The sequence below is a fragment of the Doryrhamphus excisus genome, linkage group LG6, assembly GCF_037039965.1.
Source record: "Doryrhamphus excisus strain RoL-2023G ecotype Guam linkage group LG6, RoL_Dexc_Guam_v1.1, whole genome shotgun sequence".
NCBI classification, from domain to species: Eukaryota; Metazoa; Chordata; class Actinopteri; order Syngnathiformes; family Syngnathidae; genus Doryrhamphus; species Doryrhamphus excisus.
The window spans coordinates 8,457,429-8,475,578 of record NC_136362.1 but is presented as its reverse complement, the minus strand read 5'-3'; the positions used below and the strand labels follow the sequence as shown (position 1 = coordinate 8,475,578).

The window sequence follows — 18,150 nt, the reverse complement described above, 5'->3', positions numbered from 1 at the left end:
GGTCGAGTGGTTACCTCACAGCTAGGAGACCCGAGTTCGATTCCACCCTCGGTCATCTCGGACGCCATTTTTATACCTTTATGTCTCCATGCTTTACTGATCACCTCTCAGAGGTTAGATTCTTTCAGTTTGAGCAAATAACCCAAATGGAATTGGAATATTTGGGTCCATGTATACGTGGCTATTGATTCACCGCCGTGAGACACAGAGATGTACGTACCTGTGCAGGCAAGGTTGCACAGGAGTAGTACATGGATGGCGCAACAGCCGCTGATCCACCATCGCTGGGCATGTGGAAGGCGCTTCCGTGGGCCTGCTGAGCGTACGAGTCTCTCTGAGACTGAGACGGGGAGTCCGTCCCGACCAACTGGGCTGCTGCTCGACTGGATGTCACCTGGAGAGGTCGGCAGAAACACGAGAACATGAAGAAACATGAAGAAAAAATAATAAAATAAAATAAAATAAAATAAAATAAAATAAAATAAAATAAAATAAAATAAAATAAAATAAAATAAAATAAAATAAAATAAAATAAAATAAAATAACTTTGAAAATCAGCGATGGACATTTTTGCCTCCTTTCTGATATGTTGCAGACATTTAGTGACCAGTGTGGAATAGTACATATAATTCACAGCGACCGTTGTTAGGCGGTCCTTGAACGCACCGTAGTTGTGTGCCGTGACACGCCAAACATATTCAACAAATGCACTCTTTTTGGTGGGGACGCAATAAATTCAAGGCGAAACTGACAAAAACACTCAATGAACTCAATACATATCACCTCGTACTTTGGTAGGTGACATAAAATAAAATTAAAAAAAAAAAAAAAAAACGTAAACTATATTAGGAAAGCAGGAAGTGAACAAATGTAACAGTTACTGATTGTAAAAGTACCAGATGGAGGGGTAGGATTTAATAAGCTTTGCTTCTTCCTACTCCTTTTGGACATGTGGAACTGTGAACTGATTATGTGATGCATTCAAGTGTAATCTGATGCATGTTCAAATGAAATAAAACCATTACCATTACCAAAAAAAACAAACAAAACAAATTTTAAACTAAAAATTTTTTTTTAATTATTTTATGAAAGCAGGAAGTGAACAAATGTAACAGTTACTGATTGTAAAAGTACCAGATGGAGGGGTAGGATTTAATAAGCTTTGCTTCTTCCTACTCCTTTTGGACATGTGGAACTGTGAACTGATTATGTGATGCATTCAAGTGTAATCTGATGCATGTTCAAATGAAATAAAACCATTACCATTACCAAATGTCGCCTTCACGTACCTGGTTGTAGCTGTGAACAGCCCCGCCCATGTGTCCGCTCCGACCCGACACCACTTCCCCCAGCGCCAGAGCTTGGTTGCTGTGGTAACCGGCAGCTGCATAGGCATCCTGGTTGTTGAGCTGCAAAGCGCTATGAGAGAGAAGTCCTTGTCCTGAAGGGTAGAAAGAAAAGCGCACAACATGAAGACGTGAGGATCTTTCGACCTTTGAATAACTCCATCATCAATAAACATCACGCCGGCCGTGTGCGTTTATTCATTTCTCTCCTTTCAAGACGGAAGAGAAGGACGTTACGCAGCCGTGCAACTCAAGTGTCATGAGTTAAAAGAAACTCTTGATCATTGTCAGAATCCACTTTAAGACCCGGCTTATCTCCTGCCACGTCACTTTGACGTAAGTCTACTCGGAAGGTTATTTCTTTCAATAACAGGTACGTGGAGAAAAACACAATTCCGTAATGGAGATCAGGGCATGCACGGCCGTTCTGAATTTGGAGATTAAAAATGAAAAAGGGAATTTTGCATGCCTGTAAACCAATAAAAATACATTTTTTTACCCAAAAAAAATCTGCAAGTGGCTGCACGGTGGGGGAGTGGTTTGCGTGCAGACCTCACAGCTAGGGCACCCGAGTTCGATTCCACCCTCGGCCATCTCTGTGTGGAGTTTGCATGTTCTCGGATGCCATTTTTATACCTTTATGTCTCCATGCTTTACTGATTTTTCCTCAGGCGTTGAGATTTCCCACTGTATTTGGTGATCCTTGAATGCACCATAACTGCACGCAAACGTTTTTGACTGTCAAAACCTTTTGGAAAAAATGGCTCAAATTTGGCAGTTTAATGTACCGGGCCGTCTGTACGGCGGTCGAGTGGTTAGATGGCAGACCTCACAGCTAGGAGACCCGAGATCGATTCCACACTCGGCCATCTCTGTGTGGAGTTTGCATGTTCTCGGACGACATTTTTATAACTTTATGTCTCCATGCTTTACTGATCACGCTTTTTCCTCGGGCGTTGAGATTTCCCACTGTATTTGGTGATCCTTGAATGCACCATAACTGCACGCAAAAGTTTGTGACTGTCAAAACTTATTGGTAACAACGGCTCAAATTTGGCAGTTTAATGTACCGGGCCGTCTGTACGGCGGCGAGTGGTTACCTCACAGCTAGGAGACACGAGTTCGATTCCACCCTCGGCCATCTTTGTGTGAAGTTTGCATGTTCTCGGACGCCATTTTTATACCTTTATGTCTCCATGCTTCACTGATTACGCTTTTTCCTCGGGCGTTGAGATTTCCCACTGTATTCTGTGATCCTTGAATGCACCATAGCCGTGTTTTACTGCACGCAAAAGTTTGTGAAGCCGCGACTGTCAAAACTTTTTGGGAACAACGGCTCAAATTTGGCAGATTAATGTTCCGGTGGTCGAGTGGTTACCTCACAGCTAGGAGACCCGAGTTCGATTCCACCCTTGGCCATCTCTGTGTGGAGTTTGCATGTTCTCGGACGCCATTTTTATATCTTTATGTCTCCATGCTTTACTGATCGCACTTTTTCCTCGGGCGTTGAGATTTCCCACTGTATTTGGTGATCATTGAATGCAACATAGCCGTGTGTTACTGCACGCAAAGGTTTGTGACTGTCAAAACTTTTTGGAAACAACGGCTCAAATTTGGCAGTTTAATGTACCGGGCCGTCTGAGTGGTTACCTCACAGCGAGGAGACCCGAGTTCGATTCCACCCTCGGCCATCTCTGTGTGGAGTTTGCATGTTCTCCCTGTGCATGCGTGGGTTTTCTCCGGGTACTCCGGTTTCCTCCCACATTCCAAAAACATGCTAGGTTAATTAGCGACTCCAAATTGTCCATAGGTATGAATGTGAGTGTGAATGGTTGTTTGTCTATATGTGCCCTGTGATTGGCTGGCAACCAGTCCAGGGTGTACCCCGCCTCTCGCCCGAAAAAATACACTAGAAATACAATAGAATCGGTTCTGACCAGAGCTTATAACAATAACAGAACAAAAAGGCTGAAATCCAGTCCAAAATCCAACAACTGGGTGTCCTCTTTCTCCAAAGACAGCCATTTGTGTCTGATCTACTCTGCTATTCTCGCCTGTAATGCTCTGTGACCCCATCATCTCTAAAAGTTTCTGACCTCCTTTTTAAAACATTCTTTTTCTAGCTTCATTTTTCACCTTCTCCGCCTTTCCGGATGACGTTCTACCTTCTTGTGACGCTTTTCTGCCCCAGTTCACCAAACATCTGACAGCAGTTGCATGAGAACGGTGTAGCCTTTTGTGGAATGATTGTTTTCACTTGGCCTGGCATGAAAATTCTTGCCATGAAGGCAACAGAGAAGAGACAGCCTGGTCTGTAGTGATGCTGAGTATGTTTTTTTTTCTTTGTTGCCGTGTAAAACGTCATGTTGCAGTACCACTGAGGCGAGTTATTGGTGTACAATAATGGTACCCATTATGTCATTGTATGGTCATATCACTTCATACTTAGGTACGAGGAACATTATTAAAAAAAAATAAATAAATAAATAAAAAAAAAAGCAGGAAGTGAACAAATGTAACAGTTACTGATTGTAAAAGTACCAGATGGAGGGGTAGGATTTAATAAGCTTTGCTTCTTCCTACTCCTTTTGGACATGTGGAACTGTGAACTGATTATGTGATGCATTCAATTGTAATCTGATGCATGTTCAAATTAAATAAAACCATTAAAAAATTTAAAAAAAAATTACAAAACAATGAAAAACATTTTTTTTATTAAATTAAAAATATATAATAAAAATAACATAAATTATATTAGGAAAGCAGGAAGTGAACAAATGTAACAGTTACTGATTGTAAAAGTACCAGATGGAGGGGTAGGATTTAATAAGCTTTGCTTCTTCCTACTCCTTTTGGACATGTGGAACTGTGAACTGATTATGTGATGCATTCAATTGTAATCTGATGCATGTTCAAATGAAATAAAACCATTAAAAAATTTAAAAAAAAATTACAAAACAATGAAAAACATTTTTTTTATTAAATTAAAAATATATAATAAAAATAACATAAATTATATTAGGAAAGCAGGAAGTGAACAAATGTAACAGTTACTGATTGTAAAAGTACCAGATGGAGGGGTAGGATTTAATAAGCTTTGCTTCTTCCTACTCCTTTTGGACATGTGGAACTGTGAACTGATTATGTGATGCATTCAATTGTAATCTGATGCATGTTCAAATGAAATAAAACCATTAAAAAAAACGTTTTTTTTATTAAATTAAAAAAATAAAATAAAAATAACTTAAATTATATTAGGAAAGCAGGAAGTGAACAAATGTAACAGTTACTGATTGTAAAAAAAAATAATTACAAAAAATGAAAAACAATTAAATAAAACCATTACCATTACCATTACAATAAAGACTCTTGAATGGACGAGATATGAAGGTTTTGGTGGAGACTGGAAAAGCATGCATTTGCCCGGATGGATGAAAAAGTCAAAAAGTGAAAAGTGATCCTAAATGAAATCTCAGAGGAGGAAAGTGGGAGGGCAGACGCTCTCTCATTACTCTTACCCGCTGTTAAATGTTTCATGCATGCTTGATGACTTTGGCCATGATAGTAATGACGTGTCCCATCAAGGCCTGTTAATTATAGGCACCTTTTTCAGCATGAAATATTAGGAAGAAGCACACGTATGAACAACCTAGTATCTTCTAACCATCGTGAAAACACGTTTCATTCACCCTAAGTCAATATTTCATAAATGCATGATAATAAAAAATAAAAATAAAAAATTAAACAAAAGAACTTAAAAAAACAACAGCAAAAGTTGGAAAAAAAGCAGTAATTGTATGAGCCAAGCCATGTTTCAAAATTCTAATCTTTCAGTTCCGGTGTACTAAAGTAATGTAATGTAATGTAAACATGGAACCTACCAAAATAAAGCTTAGAGTCTTGTCGGTCATCGGGAAAAAAAAGTTTGTTTCTACCTTTTTCTGTTCTTTAATAATCAGCAGTACTACATAGGGAAGTTTCAGGAAAATATCAGTTCCTGACTAAAAAAAAAAAGGGAGAAAAGACACATTTGAAACGTGACTTTTACTTTAACACAAATACTTTTTAATTTTGTGACAGCCCAAATATCAAAAAGAAAAAAAAATTGGTTGTTTTACATAAATTCATTCATTCATTCATTTTCTACCGCTTGTCCTTACGAGGGTCATGGGGGGGTTGGGGGGGGGGGGGGGGTGCTGGAGCCTATCTCAGCTGTTTTCAGGCGAGAGGCGGGGTACACCCTGGACCGGTGGCCAGCCAATCACAGGGCACATATAGACAAACAACCATTCACACTCACATTCATACCTATGGACAATTTGGAGTCCAAAAAATTGGAGTCAAAAATTGTCAACCCATCGAAAATCTCAAGAGGTCAGCCGTCTGACACACTGTGTCGTCTTTAAAAAAAAAAACACATTACTAACAGCACTAAATTCATCACACAGCAACTTAACACTCAAATGAGTCATTTATTAATTCATTCATTCATTTTCTGAAAGAAGCTCGGGATGGCGTTAAACGCCCATCCAGACAATGACTTCCTGATATGGGCGTACAAGCTGTGTGGGACCAATCACAGCAGAGTGGGCGTGCCCGGAGGTGGGCTGTGGGTGGAATAAATGAAAAAAAAAAAAGCTTTTTGGCAATCCAAGGAATTCCAGCTGGAGTAGGTGCAGATTGTGGAAGGTCTTACAAAGCTTTATTGTGTGTAGCTGCTCTATAGGAGTCCACAACTCAATACAAAGAGCCCATAATGAGCATAATAGACCATTTTTAACTCAACTGCTGGTTTAAAATAGACTATCCCAACACTGGGCTGGTGGTCTAGTAACCTAGCGGTTGCATTATTTTTTTGAACGCATCATTTTTTAGTGCGTACACACAATATATGACACATTCAAGCAAAGTTGAAACCCTTTAATTGCATGGTAACTTCAAATGATTCTTTGGCGGACATCTATCGGAGGATCAGGAGCAAATAGCGTTGAACCTCAGACATCCCGCTGTGCATCCGAGCGCATGGGACAGATAAAAATGGACGCTAATGGCCGACCACGTTGGAAATGCATTTGGCGCAAAGTGAGAAGTCCCTATGAAGTACGGAGAAAGGCTGCCGTTACAAGTGAGTGGAACTGCATCATTTAAGGGATTTTCAGCTAAGGGGGGGCTATGGGAGTTTAGTGGGTCAAGGCCTCCGTGTCCAATATAGGCTCATATTGGGCCAACACGCTCTAATGCAATGCATGCATGGAAGTGCCTCCACCACACACACACACACACACACACAGCACTAAAACTGTGTTGCCACTTTAGGTGTATTTCATACGGTAGTGGATCCTGCAGGGAGCCTCATAAATACATAATCGCTCAGATGGCCAAGACTGAAGGCCCCACTGATGCGAGTGGAAAAAACTGTAAGGATGTGACAATGTGTTTTTGGAAAAAAAAAATGGGTAATGGTGTGGGTACGATTGTATCTTCATATCTTTTCCATGGAATCATACATGCAACCTCCTTTAATGGAACACTTTTCCCCCCAAAGCTGAGTGTCGTTCCTTCCACATCATACCCAGCAAGCATTCTCTATCGACACATTTGAATATTTCATACCTTGTCTATTTTCAGTCAGCTGCATGCGTAGTCCCAAACAACATTCACGCTGCATGGCATGAAGCATAAAGCATGACGGTTAAAGTTTTACCCTGCTGCCGCACTAATCTGCTCAGGAGCTCCGCTGCATTCGCTTTCCGCTACGAGTGTGTTGGCGATACGCACTCGACTGCATGTGTGTGTGTGTGCTTAGAGACTTCATTTGCGTCTGTCAGGGAAAGAAATATGTCACCCGAGGACAGAATGACAGCGGCGCTTAATGTCCGTCACAAGGAAGCCTGACATTTTCAATGGAAAACAAATTTTTCTCTCTCAATTCAGAGGCTACGAAACAGTAACTCCAGAAAATTGTTGCTTGCCCCGATAGTCCCCCTTTCACTCCCATTATCTGATATTATAGCCATAAGAAGAGAAAATTAAACCTTCTAAATATAGTTTTTAACATTAGTAGAGCGCTCTAGACATGAGATAGCACCCCTATAGTCACCTTCACACTCCGATTGCCCAATATAGCAGAAATAATAAGAGAAAATATGACAGAGAAGACATTTACCCTCTTGTAAATACAGTTTTCTTTTAGCATAATTAGAGCCCTCTAGACATGGGATAGCACCCCTATAGTCACCTTCACACACCCAGTACCCAATATAGTAGACATACTGTAATAAGACAAAAGATGTCAGACATAGAAAACCTGTTAAAACCTTCTAAACACAGTATGTTTTTCAAAAGTATTAGAGCCCTCTAGACATGAAATAACACCCCTATAGTCACCTTTACACTCCTATCACACAATATAGTTGACATAATAAGAGAAAATCAGACACTGAAGACATAGAAAACCTGGTTACCCCTGTGTAAATAAGGTTTTTAGCATTATTAGAGCCCTCCAGACATGAGATAACACCCCTATAGTCACCTTCACACTCCTAATGCCCAATATAGCAGACATAATAAGAGAAAATATGACATAGAAGACATAGAAAACCTGTTTACCCTCTTGTAAATACAGTTTTTCAGCATAATTAGAGCCCTCTAGACATGATATAGCACCCCTATAGTCTCCTTAACACTCCTATTAACCAATATAGTAGACATAATCAGAGAAAATGCAATATAAATGAGGTATATAATAGACCCACATTGAAGAAAACCTGGTTATCCCCCTTGTAAATAAAGTTTTTAGCATTATTAGAGCTCTCCAGACATGAGATAACACCCCTATAGTCACCTTCACACTCCTATTGCCCAATATAGCAGACATAATAATAGAAAATATGACATAGAAGACATAGAAAACCCGTTTACCCTCTTGTAAATACAGTTTTAGCATAATTAGAACCCTCTAGACATGAGATAACACCCCTATAGTCTCCTTAACACTCCTATTAACCAATATAGTAGACATAATCAGAGAAAATGCAATATAAATGAGGTATATAATAGACCCACATTGAAGAAAACCTGGTTATCCCCCTTGTAAATAAAGTTTTTAGCATTATTAGAGCTCTCCAGACATGAGATAACACCCCTATAGTCACCTTCACACTCCTATTGCCCAATATAGCAGACATAATAATAGAAAATATGACATTGAAGACATAGAAAACCTGTTTACCCTTTGTAAATACAGTTTTTTAGCATAATTAGAGCCCTCTGGACATGAGATAACACCCCTATAGCCTCCTTAACACTCTTATAACCCAATATAGTAGAAATAATCAGAGAAAAGAAGTTATAAATGAGGTATATAATAGACCCACATTGATGCAAACTTGGTTTGATAGTTTGATTCCAGGTACTGAAATGTTATGGCTTTTTAACGTAGTCCTAGCATAGAAGTGTTTTATTTAAATGTAGTTCTTCCCTGAGATGTCCAAAAGGAGAAGTAAGAAGCAAAGCTTATTAAATCCATGTCATGGACTTTCATCTCGGACCGTTCTAATGTGGGAAATGTACAAACAGAGCATCACGATCAGGGATAAAAGTGTGGAATGACTTTGGAATTTGTGTGCGTGATACGTGTGAGCAGATGGAATCCCAGTCACGGTGTAGAAGTTGTTTCGTGGCTGAATACACCCTCAAATGTTACTGTTTTTTGTTGGCTAAATGAAGCATTTTCAAGCATAAAAATGGCTAAATGTATCCATCCATCCATTGTCTATGTCGCTTATCCTCACAAGGGTCACGGGTATGATGGGGCCTAACACATCTGACTTTGGGCGAGAGGCGGGGTACACCCTGAGAGATGTAATGATGACCTTCCTGTCAAAAAGTGATTGATGACCCCCATGTGACATGATTTATGACCCCCATGTGATCTGGTGTGACATCATCATCATGCGCCGAATATGACAACATCACCATGCATCGGATGTCACATCCGGTGCATGATGATGATGATGTCATGAGGTCATAAATCAGGGGTCATAAATCATGCCACGTGGGGGTCATCAATCCGATGCATGGTGATGTTGTCATATCCGGTGCATGATGATGATGTCACGCCAGATCACGTGGGGCTCATAAATCAGGGGTCATAAATCATGCCACGTGGGGGTCATCAATCACTTTTTGACAGGAAGGTAATCATGGACTGGTGGCCAGCCAATCACAGGGCACATAGAGACAAACAACCATTCACACTCACATTCGTACCTATGGACAATTTGGAGTCGCTAATTAACCTAGCATGTTTTTGGAATGTGGGAGGAAACCGGAGTACCCGGTTTAGAAAACCCACGCATGCACGGGGAGAACATGCAAACTCCACACAGAGACGGTCGAGGGTGGAATTGAACTTGGGTCTCCTATCTGTGAAGTCTAGCTGCCAAATGTGTAAATGTGCAAATATACCAGTGTACAGTTGCAGTTATGATGTTGTCACTACCAACAGCACTAAATTCATCACATAGCAACTTAACACCCTTGACTGGTGGCCAGCCAATCACAGGGCACATATAGACAAACAACCATTCACACTCACATTCATACCTATGGACACAATTTGGAGTCGCTAATTAACCTAGCATGTTTTGGGAATGTGGGAGGAAACCGGAGTACCCGGTTTAGAAAACCCACGCATGCACGGGGAGAACATGCAAAAACTCCACACAGAGACGGTCGAGGGTGGAATTGAACTCGGGTCTCCTAGCTATGAGGTCGAGGTGCCAAATGTGTAAATGTGTAAATATATCAGTGTACAGTTACAGTTGTCGTCCCTACCAACAGCACTAAATTCATCACATAGCAACTTAACACCCAAAAGGTGCACCTGATACAAACATGTATCAGGTACACCCTGGACTGGTGGCCAGCCAATCACAGGGCACATATAGACAAACAACCATTCACACTCACATTCATACCTATGGACAATTTGGAGTCGCTAATTAACCTAGCATGTTTTTGGAATGTGGAGTACCCGGAGAAGATCCACACAGTCCACACAGAAGTTAAACCATCATGTAAAAAAGGAGGATTGAATCCCAGAGTGCAATGCGGTTGCTTCTCATTGAGATTCACACATCAAGATGCTGCACTCGCATCTTCCCCCCCCCCCCCCGCCCTCCGGATGCCCACCATGTTGTGCTCCGGTGTCCACGCCACGGGAGAGTTGTGACTGTCGGATGACGTGCGGAGTGGTTCCAGGGGTTTGATATGCTAATCCCGCCTCGCCGAGGTGTCAGGCGGCCCTGCTGTTCCCGGCGTCCGGGGGACACGCACACATGAACACGTACTTATTAACAGCAATGATCGGTAGGCACGCGCGTGCTATACAGTCCTCCACGGGGACCCTAGATCCTATATCATATCTTTCATCTCTCAATACAAAAACCTGCTGGATAAATAAATATTAAACATGCAAGGGAGCGACAGATGGAAGAAGAGACAGCCGTACTTTAAACAGACGGGATGAGGGGGGAAAAAAGTGAGAGTCTGAGGGGAAAAAGTAATTGTACAAAATGTCCTTAAGCCCAGCAAGTCCTTAAAATGTGTTGTCTTTTATCTGGCCTTTCCGATGTAAAAGTACTCTCTAGCTCATTATGCCACATGGATGAGACTACAGCCACCACAGGAAGTACTGTATGGACACCCCCGAGTACAAAAGGAACAACAACAAGGGATGCTAACGTTTGTGTCTGTTATATACCTCATTTATATCTTATTTTCTCTGATTACATCTACTATATCTGTTAATAGGAGTGTTAAGGAGACTATAGGGGTGTTATCTAATGTCTAGAGTTCTCTAATTATGCTTAAAAACTGTATTTACAATAGGGTAAACTATTTACAAGATGTTTTCTTCAATGTGAGTCTATTATATACCTCATTAATATCGTATTTTCTCTGATTATGTCTACTATATCTGTTAATATGAGTGTTAAGGAGACTATAGGGGTGTTATCTAATGTCTAGAGGGCTCTAATTATGCTTAAAAACTGTATTTACAATAGGGTAAACTATTTACAAGATGTTTTCTTCAATGTGAGTCTATTATATACCTCATTAATATCTTATTTTCTCTGATTATGTCTACTATATCTGTTAATATGAGTGTTAAGGAGACTATAGGGGTGTTATCTAATGTCTAGAGGGCTCTAATTATGCTTAAAAACTGTATTTACAATAGGGTAAACTATTTACAAGATGTTTTCTTCAATGTGAGTCTATTATATACCTCTTTAATATCTTATTTTCTCTGATTATGTCTACTATATCTGTTAATAGGAGTGTTAAGGAGACTATAGGGGTGTTATCTAATGTCTAGAGGGCTCTAATTATGCTTAAAAACTGTATTTACAATAGGGTAAACTATTTACAAGATGTTTTCTTCAATGTGAGTCTATTATATACCTCATTAATATCTTATTTTCTCTGATTATGTCTACTATATCTGTTGATATGAGTGTTAAGGAGACTATAGGGGTGTTATCTAATGTCTAGAGGGCTCTAATTATGCTTTAAACCGTATTTACAAGAGGTTGAACTATTTACAAGAGGTTTTCTTCAACGTGAGCATATTATATACCTCATTTATATCTTATTTTCTCTGATTACGTCTACTATATCAGGTAATAGGAGCGTTAAGGAGACTATAGGGGTGTTATCTAATGTCTAGAGGGCTCTAATTATGCTTAAAAACTGTATTTACAATAGGGTAAACTATTTACAAGGGGGTAAGCAGGTTTTCGTCAATGTGAGTCTATTATATACCTCATTTATGTCTTACTTTCTCTGATTATGTCTACTATACCGGGTAATAGTGTTAAGGATACTATAGGGGTGTTATCTCATGTCTAGAGGGCTCTAATTATGCTCAAAACTGTATTTACAAGAGGGTAAACAGGTTTTCTATGTCTTCTATGTCATATTTTCTGTTATTATGTCTGATATATTGGGCAATAGGAGTGTGAAGGTGACTATAGGGGTGTTATCTCATGTCTGGAGGGCTCTAATTATGCTAAAAACTGTATTTACAAGAGGGTAAACAGGTTTTATATGTCTTCTATGTCATATTTTGTGTGATTATCTCTGATATATTGGGCAATAAGAGTGTGAAGGTGACTATAGGGGTGTTATCTCATGTCTGGAGGGCTTTAATAATGCTAAAAACGTTATTTACAAGGGGGTAATTGGGTTTTCTTCAATGTGAGTCTATTATATGCCTCATTTATATCTTATTTTCTCTGATTATATCTACTATATCGGTTAATAGGAGTGTAAAGGATACTTTGCGTCTTTCTTAATCCTTAAGGATTGCGTCTTTCAACTGTGTTTACTGATCCTTCATTGCTTCCAATCTCGAGTCTTGACAGTGAACATAACCGAAGTCCTTTAGAGACGCCCGTACAGTATCACAGGTCTTTATTACAGGAGGATTTTCCCACTTCTATCTCGTATGTCTCCCGAAGGACATAACCTCAATGCAGATATCCGTGTTGAGCTCATCCCACGGCGAGAGCCCAGACAAACACACAGTGGGCGTTTGTAAACCCAGCGGACGCGCACTAAATCTGCTAATCAGCCATCAAACACGGTGTCAGTCCTCCACCGGCATGCAACAAACACAGAAAATGGTCAAAACAACGCATGTGGTAGTTATACCTTCTGTCCTCATTTGGGTAATGGGTCAACTGGGGCTGATTTTTGCAGGTTTGAATCGCCGGAGGACCCGGAGAAAACGTACAAAGCAAGATTTGAGTCTGACTTGCACATCCTACACTGAATGGGATGAGGTCCATTTAATCAGCCCAGACCATGTTCCTGCACCAAGAAATCGTAATAAGGAGCATTTCGGTCCTCCAGAATGAGACGAGCAAGCTGCTGAGGCATATGACACACAAATACTTTTGTGTGGAAATGTTCCAGCCATCTGCGGTGCGCATAATTTCCCACAATCCAGGAGCAATCTCCATACTGCTATTACTATTTCTATGGCAACACAGAATGAGCCGAGTTGAGTGAAGAAGCGAGATGAGGGATCATAACACCAAAATATACCTCTCAAAAGTTCTCTCTGTGGCGCTGGAAAGATCTCAGGGTCCCTGACGTGACTCATCAACTTATATTGTTTTAATTTGTTCTGTACTGTCCCATTTTGTAAACAAACGTAGACAAACAACACAAAGAAAGGCTTCTCCACGTAGCTGGTAGACTCATGTCAAAATGTTGTGTTGCTGCTGGATGTTCATTTTCAAAAGAGGAAGCTTTAAGATAAAAACGGAACCAAACAGATTAACCACCTCCAGTGACGCCATCGGTAAACAAACAAAGGCTTCTCCATATAGCTGGTGGACTCATGTCGAAATGTTGTGTTGCTGCTGGATGTTCATTTTAAAAAGAGGTTGCTTTAAGATAAAAATGGAACCAGGCAGACGAACCACCTCCAGTGACGCCATCGGTAAACAAACAACACAAAAAAAAGCTTCTGCATATAGCTGGTAGCCCCATGTCAAAATGTTGTGTTGCTGCTGGATGTTCATTTTCAAAAGAAGAAACGGAACCAAACAGATGAACCACCTCCAGTGACGCTATCGGTAAACAAACAACACAAACAAAGGCTTCTCCATGTAGCTGGTGGACTCATGTCAAATGTTGTGTTGCTGCTGGATGTTCATTTTCAAAAGAAGAAGCTTTAAGATAAAAACGGAACCAAACAGATGAACCACCTCCAGTGACGCCATCGGTAAACAAATAACACAAACAAAGGCTTCTCCATGTAGCTGGTGGACTCATGTCGAAATGTTGTGTTGCTGCTGGATGTTCATTTTAAAAAGAGGTTGCTTTAAGATAAAAATGGAACCAGGCAGACGAACCACCTCCAGTGACGCCATCGGTAAACAAACAACACAAAAAAAAGCTTCTGCATATAGCTGGTAGCCCCATGTCAAAATGTTGTGTTGCTGCTGGATGTTCATTTTCAAAAGAAGAAACTTTAAGATAAAAACGGAACCAAACAGATGAACCACCTCCAGTGACGCTATCGGTAAACAAACAACACAAACAAAGGCTTCTCCATGTAGCTGGTGGACTCATGTCAAATGTTGTGTTGCTGCTGGATGTTCATTTTCAAAAGAGGAAGCTTTAAGATAAAAACAGAACCAAACAGATGAACCACCTCCAGTGACGCTATCGGTAAACAAACAACACAAACAAAGGCTTTTCCATGTAGCTGGTGGACTCATGTCAAAATGTTGTGTTGCTGCTGGATGTTCATTTTAAAAAGAGGTTGCTTTAAGATAAAAATGGAACCAGGCAGACGAACCACCTCCAGTGACGCCATCGGTAAACAAACAACACAAAAAAAGCTTCTGCATATAGCTGGTAGCCCCATGTCAAAATGTTGTGTTGCTGCTGGATGTTCATTTTCAAAAGAAGAAACTTTAAGATAAAAACGGAACCAAACAGATGAACCACCTCCAGTGACGCTATCGGTAAACAAACAACACAAACAAAGGCTTCTCCATGTAGCTGGTGGACTCATGTCAAAATGTTGTGTTGCTGCTGGATGTTCATTTTCAAAAGAGGAAGCTTTAAGATAAAAACAGAACTAAACAGATGAACCACCTCCAGTGACGCCATTGGTAAACAAATAACACAAACAAAGGCTTCTCCATATAGCTGGTGGACTCATGTCAAAATGTTGTGTTGCTGCTGGATGTTCATTTTAAAAAAAGGTTGCTTTAAGATAAAAATGGAACCAGACAGAAGAACCACCTCCAGTTCTGTTCTTTGCAGTGATCATTTCACTGATGACTGCTATGAATGAACCTTTATAAGAAGTATTTGGCTTGAAAGTACCCTATAAACGCATGCTATTTCGTCAAAAAAAAACTGTGAAAAACAATCACTACATCAACAAATAAGCCATGTTTTGTTTCGCAGCCATATTGTTCAACGTCTATTCAACACCTTCAACAATGGACCATCACACAATTGTTATTTTCCGAGAAAATTTCCTACTTACGATCTCCCGTAGACGTGTCCTGCGAGTCCAAGATGCCGGATTCTTGGAGTGATCTGATACAGGAGTCCACCAGCTCCAGACCTGTTGTCAGCTCATCCTCGATGTCCTTCTGTCCGTCTGCAAAACAAAAACAGCAAATGTTAACGCTCCGGCTTCATGTGCCTATCATCCACAATCCTTATAAAAATTATCCCTAATTAATCCCTAATATAAATTAACCAGTTAACTATTAACACGGTTATGAACATTGTTACGGCGAATAACTACGTTACTGGCGTAGTGACACCTCGCCACTACAGCGGCGGCTAGCTATTAGCCAGTTAGCGACTAGCTTCTGCCCACACTGGTTGTTAATGCTTCAGACCACTAGCCAAAGAAGCTTTTTGTTAGCTAGGTGTAGCATTCCTCTATATGTCGCACCCAGGAAGGAAGTTCCCGAAATACTCAAAAATATGACATGTTATCACGACTGTACCGATTTACCATTTACCGGAAACTGGATTAGGTGTGTCCCATGATGTGCATTCTTAGCTGCCTCTATTTTTATCTGTTTATTTATCTTTATAATCAAGATGTGACATGAACCTCTCACCCCTCAAACTGCCCTTTTTTTGCTTGTTTTGGTATCAGTCATATGTATGTGTTGTGCACCTCTGATTGTGCTATGTGAGTGTGCGTGTCTAGACCAGGGGTGGGCAAACTATGGCCCGGGGGCCACATCCGGACCGCCAAGTGTTTGAATACGGCCCGCCCAATCTTTCCAAAGTATTTCATTGAAACTCAACATACAACCTGGCATCATGGCCTTAGCCAACCTTTTGATGGTTTTATCAATTTCGTTTTTTGACATGGTCTGTTGTTTACAAAGTGCTCCTGAAAAAAGGGACACAAGCACATAATAATAATAATAATTATTATTATTATTATTAGATTATTATAATTATTATTAGAAATTATTACTATTATGATTATTATAATTATTATATTAATGCTAATTATTCTATTAATTATATATAATATTATTGTTATATTTGCATATTTTACATAATAATAATATAATAATTATTATTTTAATTTTATTGTAATTATTATAATATTTTATTATTTTTAAAATATTAAAATATAAATATAAAATAATAAATAATAATAGCAGATTGCATGACAATTTTACAGATACAATAATACCAGGTGGACTGTTACGTGTAAAATATATAGTCTGCCCCCCCCCCCCCCGTAAATTTTGTCATATCAATGCGGCCCGCGAGTCAAAAAGTTTGCCCACCCCTGGTCTAGACTGAATGTGTGTATAATCAAGGAATGAAAAAACAATTTTTTGGCATTTTACGTTACGTTACGTAATGGAGGAGGTTTTAGCCAGTGGATTATGAGGACAGTTTTATTGACTTCACTTGATGCTATTGTGCAAAGATGAACCGCGGGTGAAACCAATTCCGGTGGCGCACGCTGGATTTTTAGCTTTGCCGTCAAGTCAGCCAAACACCTTTTTAAACCAATTGGGATTCAGAGATGAGGAGTTCTTAACAGTTCAGGAGGCGACGGCGTGCCTGTTTTTTTGTAAAGTTGCGATCATTTGAATGCCGAAGGTCAGATCAAGTGATTGACATTTCATGCACTCTGTTTGGTAGATAATTGTAGGAAAACGACACATGCACGACGACTAGTAAGAAGCCGGGGTACGCATTCCTCACCAGCCGTCGTTGAATCGGCCGCATTGACAAAGCACGTCGCGATACGCATCGTCAGCAGAAAGCTGCAGCCGAATCCAAACAATGGTCGGATGAGATTAAATTTATGATGGGATTTCAGCGGAAGGATTTACTACCTTGGTTGTTCCAGCGAAATTTCTCCTCTGCTGAGCTGAAAAAGATAAACGACAGAAAGCATACAAAGGTTAGAACCATGAACATGAGGGTAGGAAAACACACACACACACACACACAAACACACACACGTTTGTTGTGTGTTCTATTGTCCCGGCTTCACAATGTGCCGCAACAATACAGCAATACGCTACATTCTATCAAAACATAGCACCTTTTAATTAGCTCACAAATATGTAAAGTATGTTTAAGTCGAAACGAATCGACTCTTGGAGTCGGCTCTTTGAAGTGAACCCTGGTGATAAATCAATTGAAGCAATGAAATAATCTGAAGGGCCAAGTTGACCGTTCCGTTAAAAGGATAAAAATTCCCATCACTACTGTTAATTCATTAAGTCCATGCCCACTGTTTATTATTAAAATAATTATTTTAAAAAATTTAAAAAATTAAATTAAATTTAAAAAATTAAAAAAAAAAATTAATAAATAAAAAATAAAGATTTTATTAAATGTCAAATTATTAAAAAAACTCTGATTGAAGTTAACTCTTCAGTCCCCCTTCAGTAGCGGCCATTTTAAACTGATCTTTCAAGCCACACATAATATTGTGTTCTATGGCTATATAAACATGGAATCAAAACATAGCACCTTTTAATTAGCTCACAAATATGTGAAGTATGTTTAAGTCGAAACGAATCGATTCTTGGAGTCGGCTCTTTGAAGTGAACCCTGTTGATAAATCAATTGAAGCAATGAAATAAGTAGACCGTTCTGTTAAAAGGATAAAAATTCCCATCACTACTGTTAATTCATTCAGTCCATGCCCACTGTGTTTATTATTACAATAATTATTTTATAAAATAAAAACAAAAAATAAAAT

General features: G+C 39.6%; 1 protein-coding gene across 7 annotated transcripts in view; it reads right to left on the bottom strand.

The window, feature by feature from the left end:
* The window catches only part of ctnnd2b (catenin (cadherin-associated protein), delta 2b), a 155,375-nt gene that overhangs the window by 61,244 nt on the left and 75,981 nt on the right, over positions 1-18,150 (bottom strand). For all 7 annotated transcript variants that reach the window (XM_058066029.2, XM_058066034.2, XM_078791346.1 and 4 more), the window contains 4 exons: positions 17,273-17,307; positions 15,430-15,546; positions 1,290-1,441; positions 221-394 (listed from right to left, as the gene is read on the bottom strand). In XM_058066029.2, the coding sequence (XP_057922012.2) occupies positions 221-394; positions 1,290-1,441; positions 15,430-15,546; positions 17,273-17,307 (478 nt within the window). The remainder of the gene's footprint in view (positions 1-220; positions 395-1,289; positions 1,442-15,429; positions 15,547-17,272; positions 17,308-18,150) is intronic.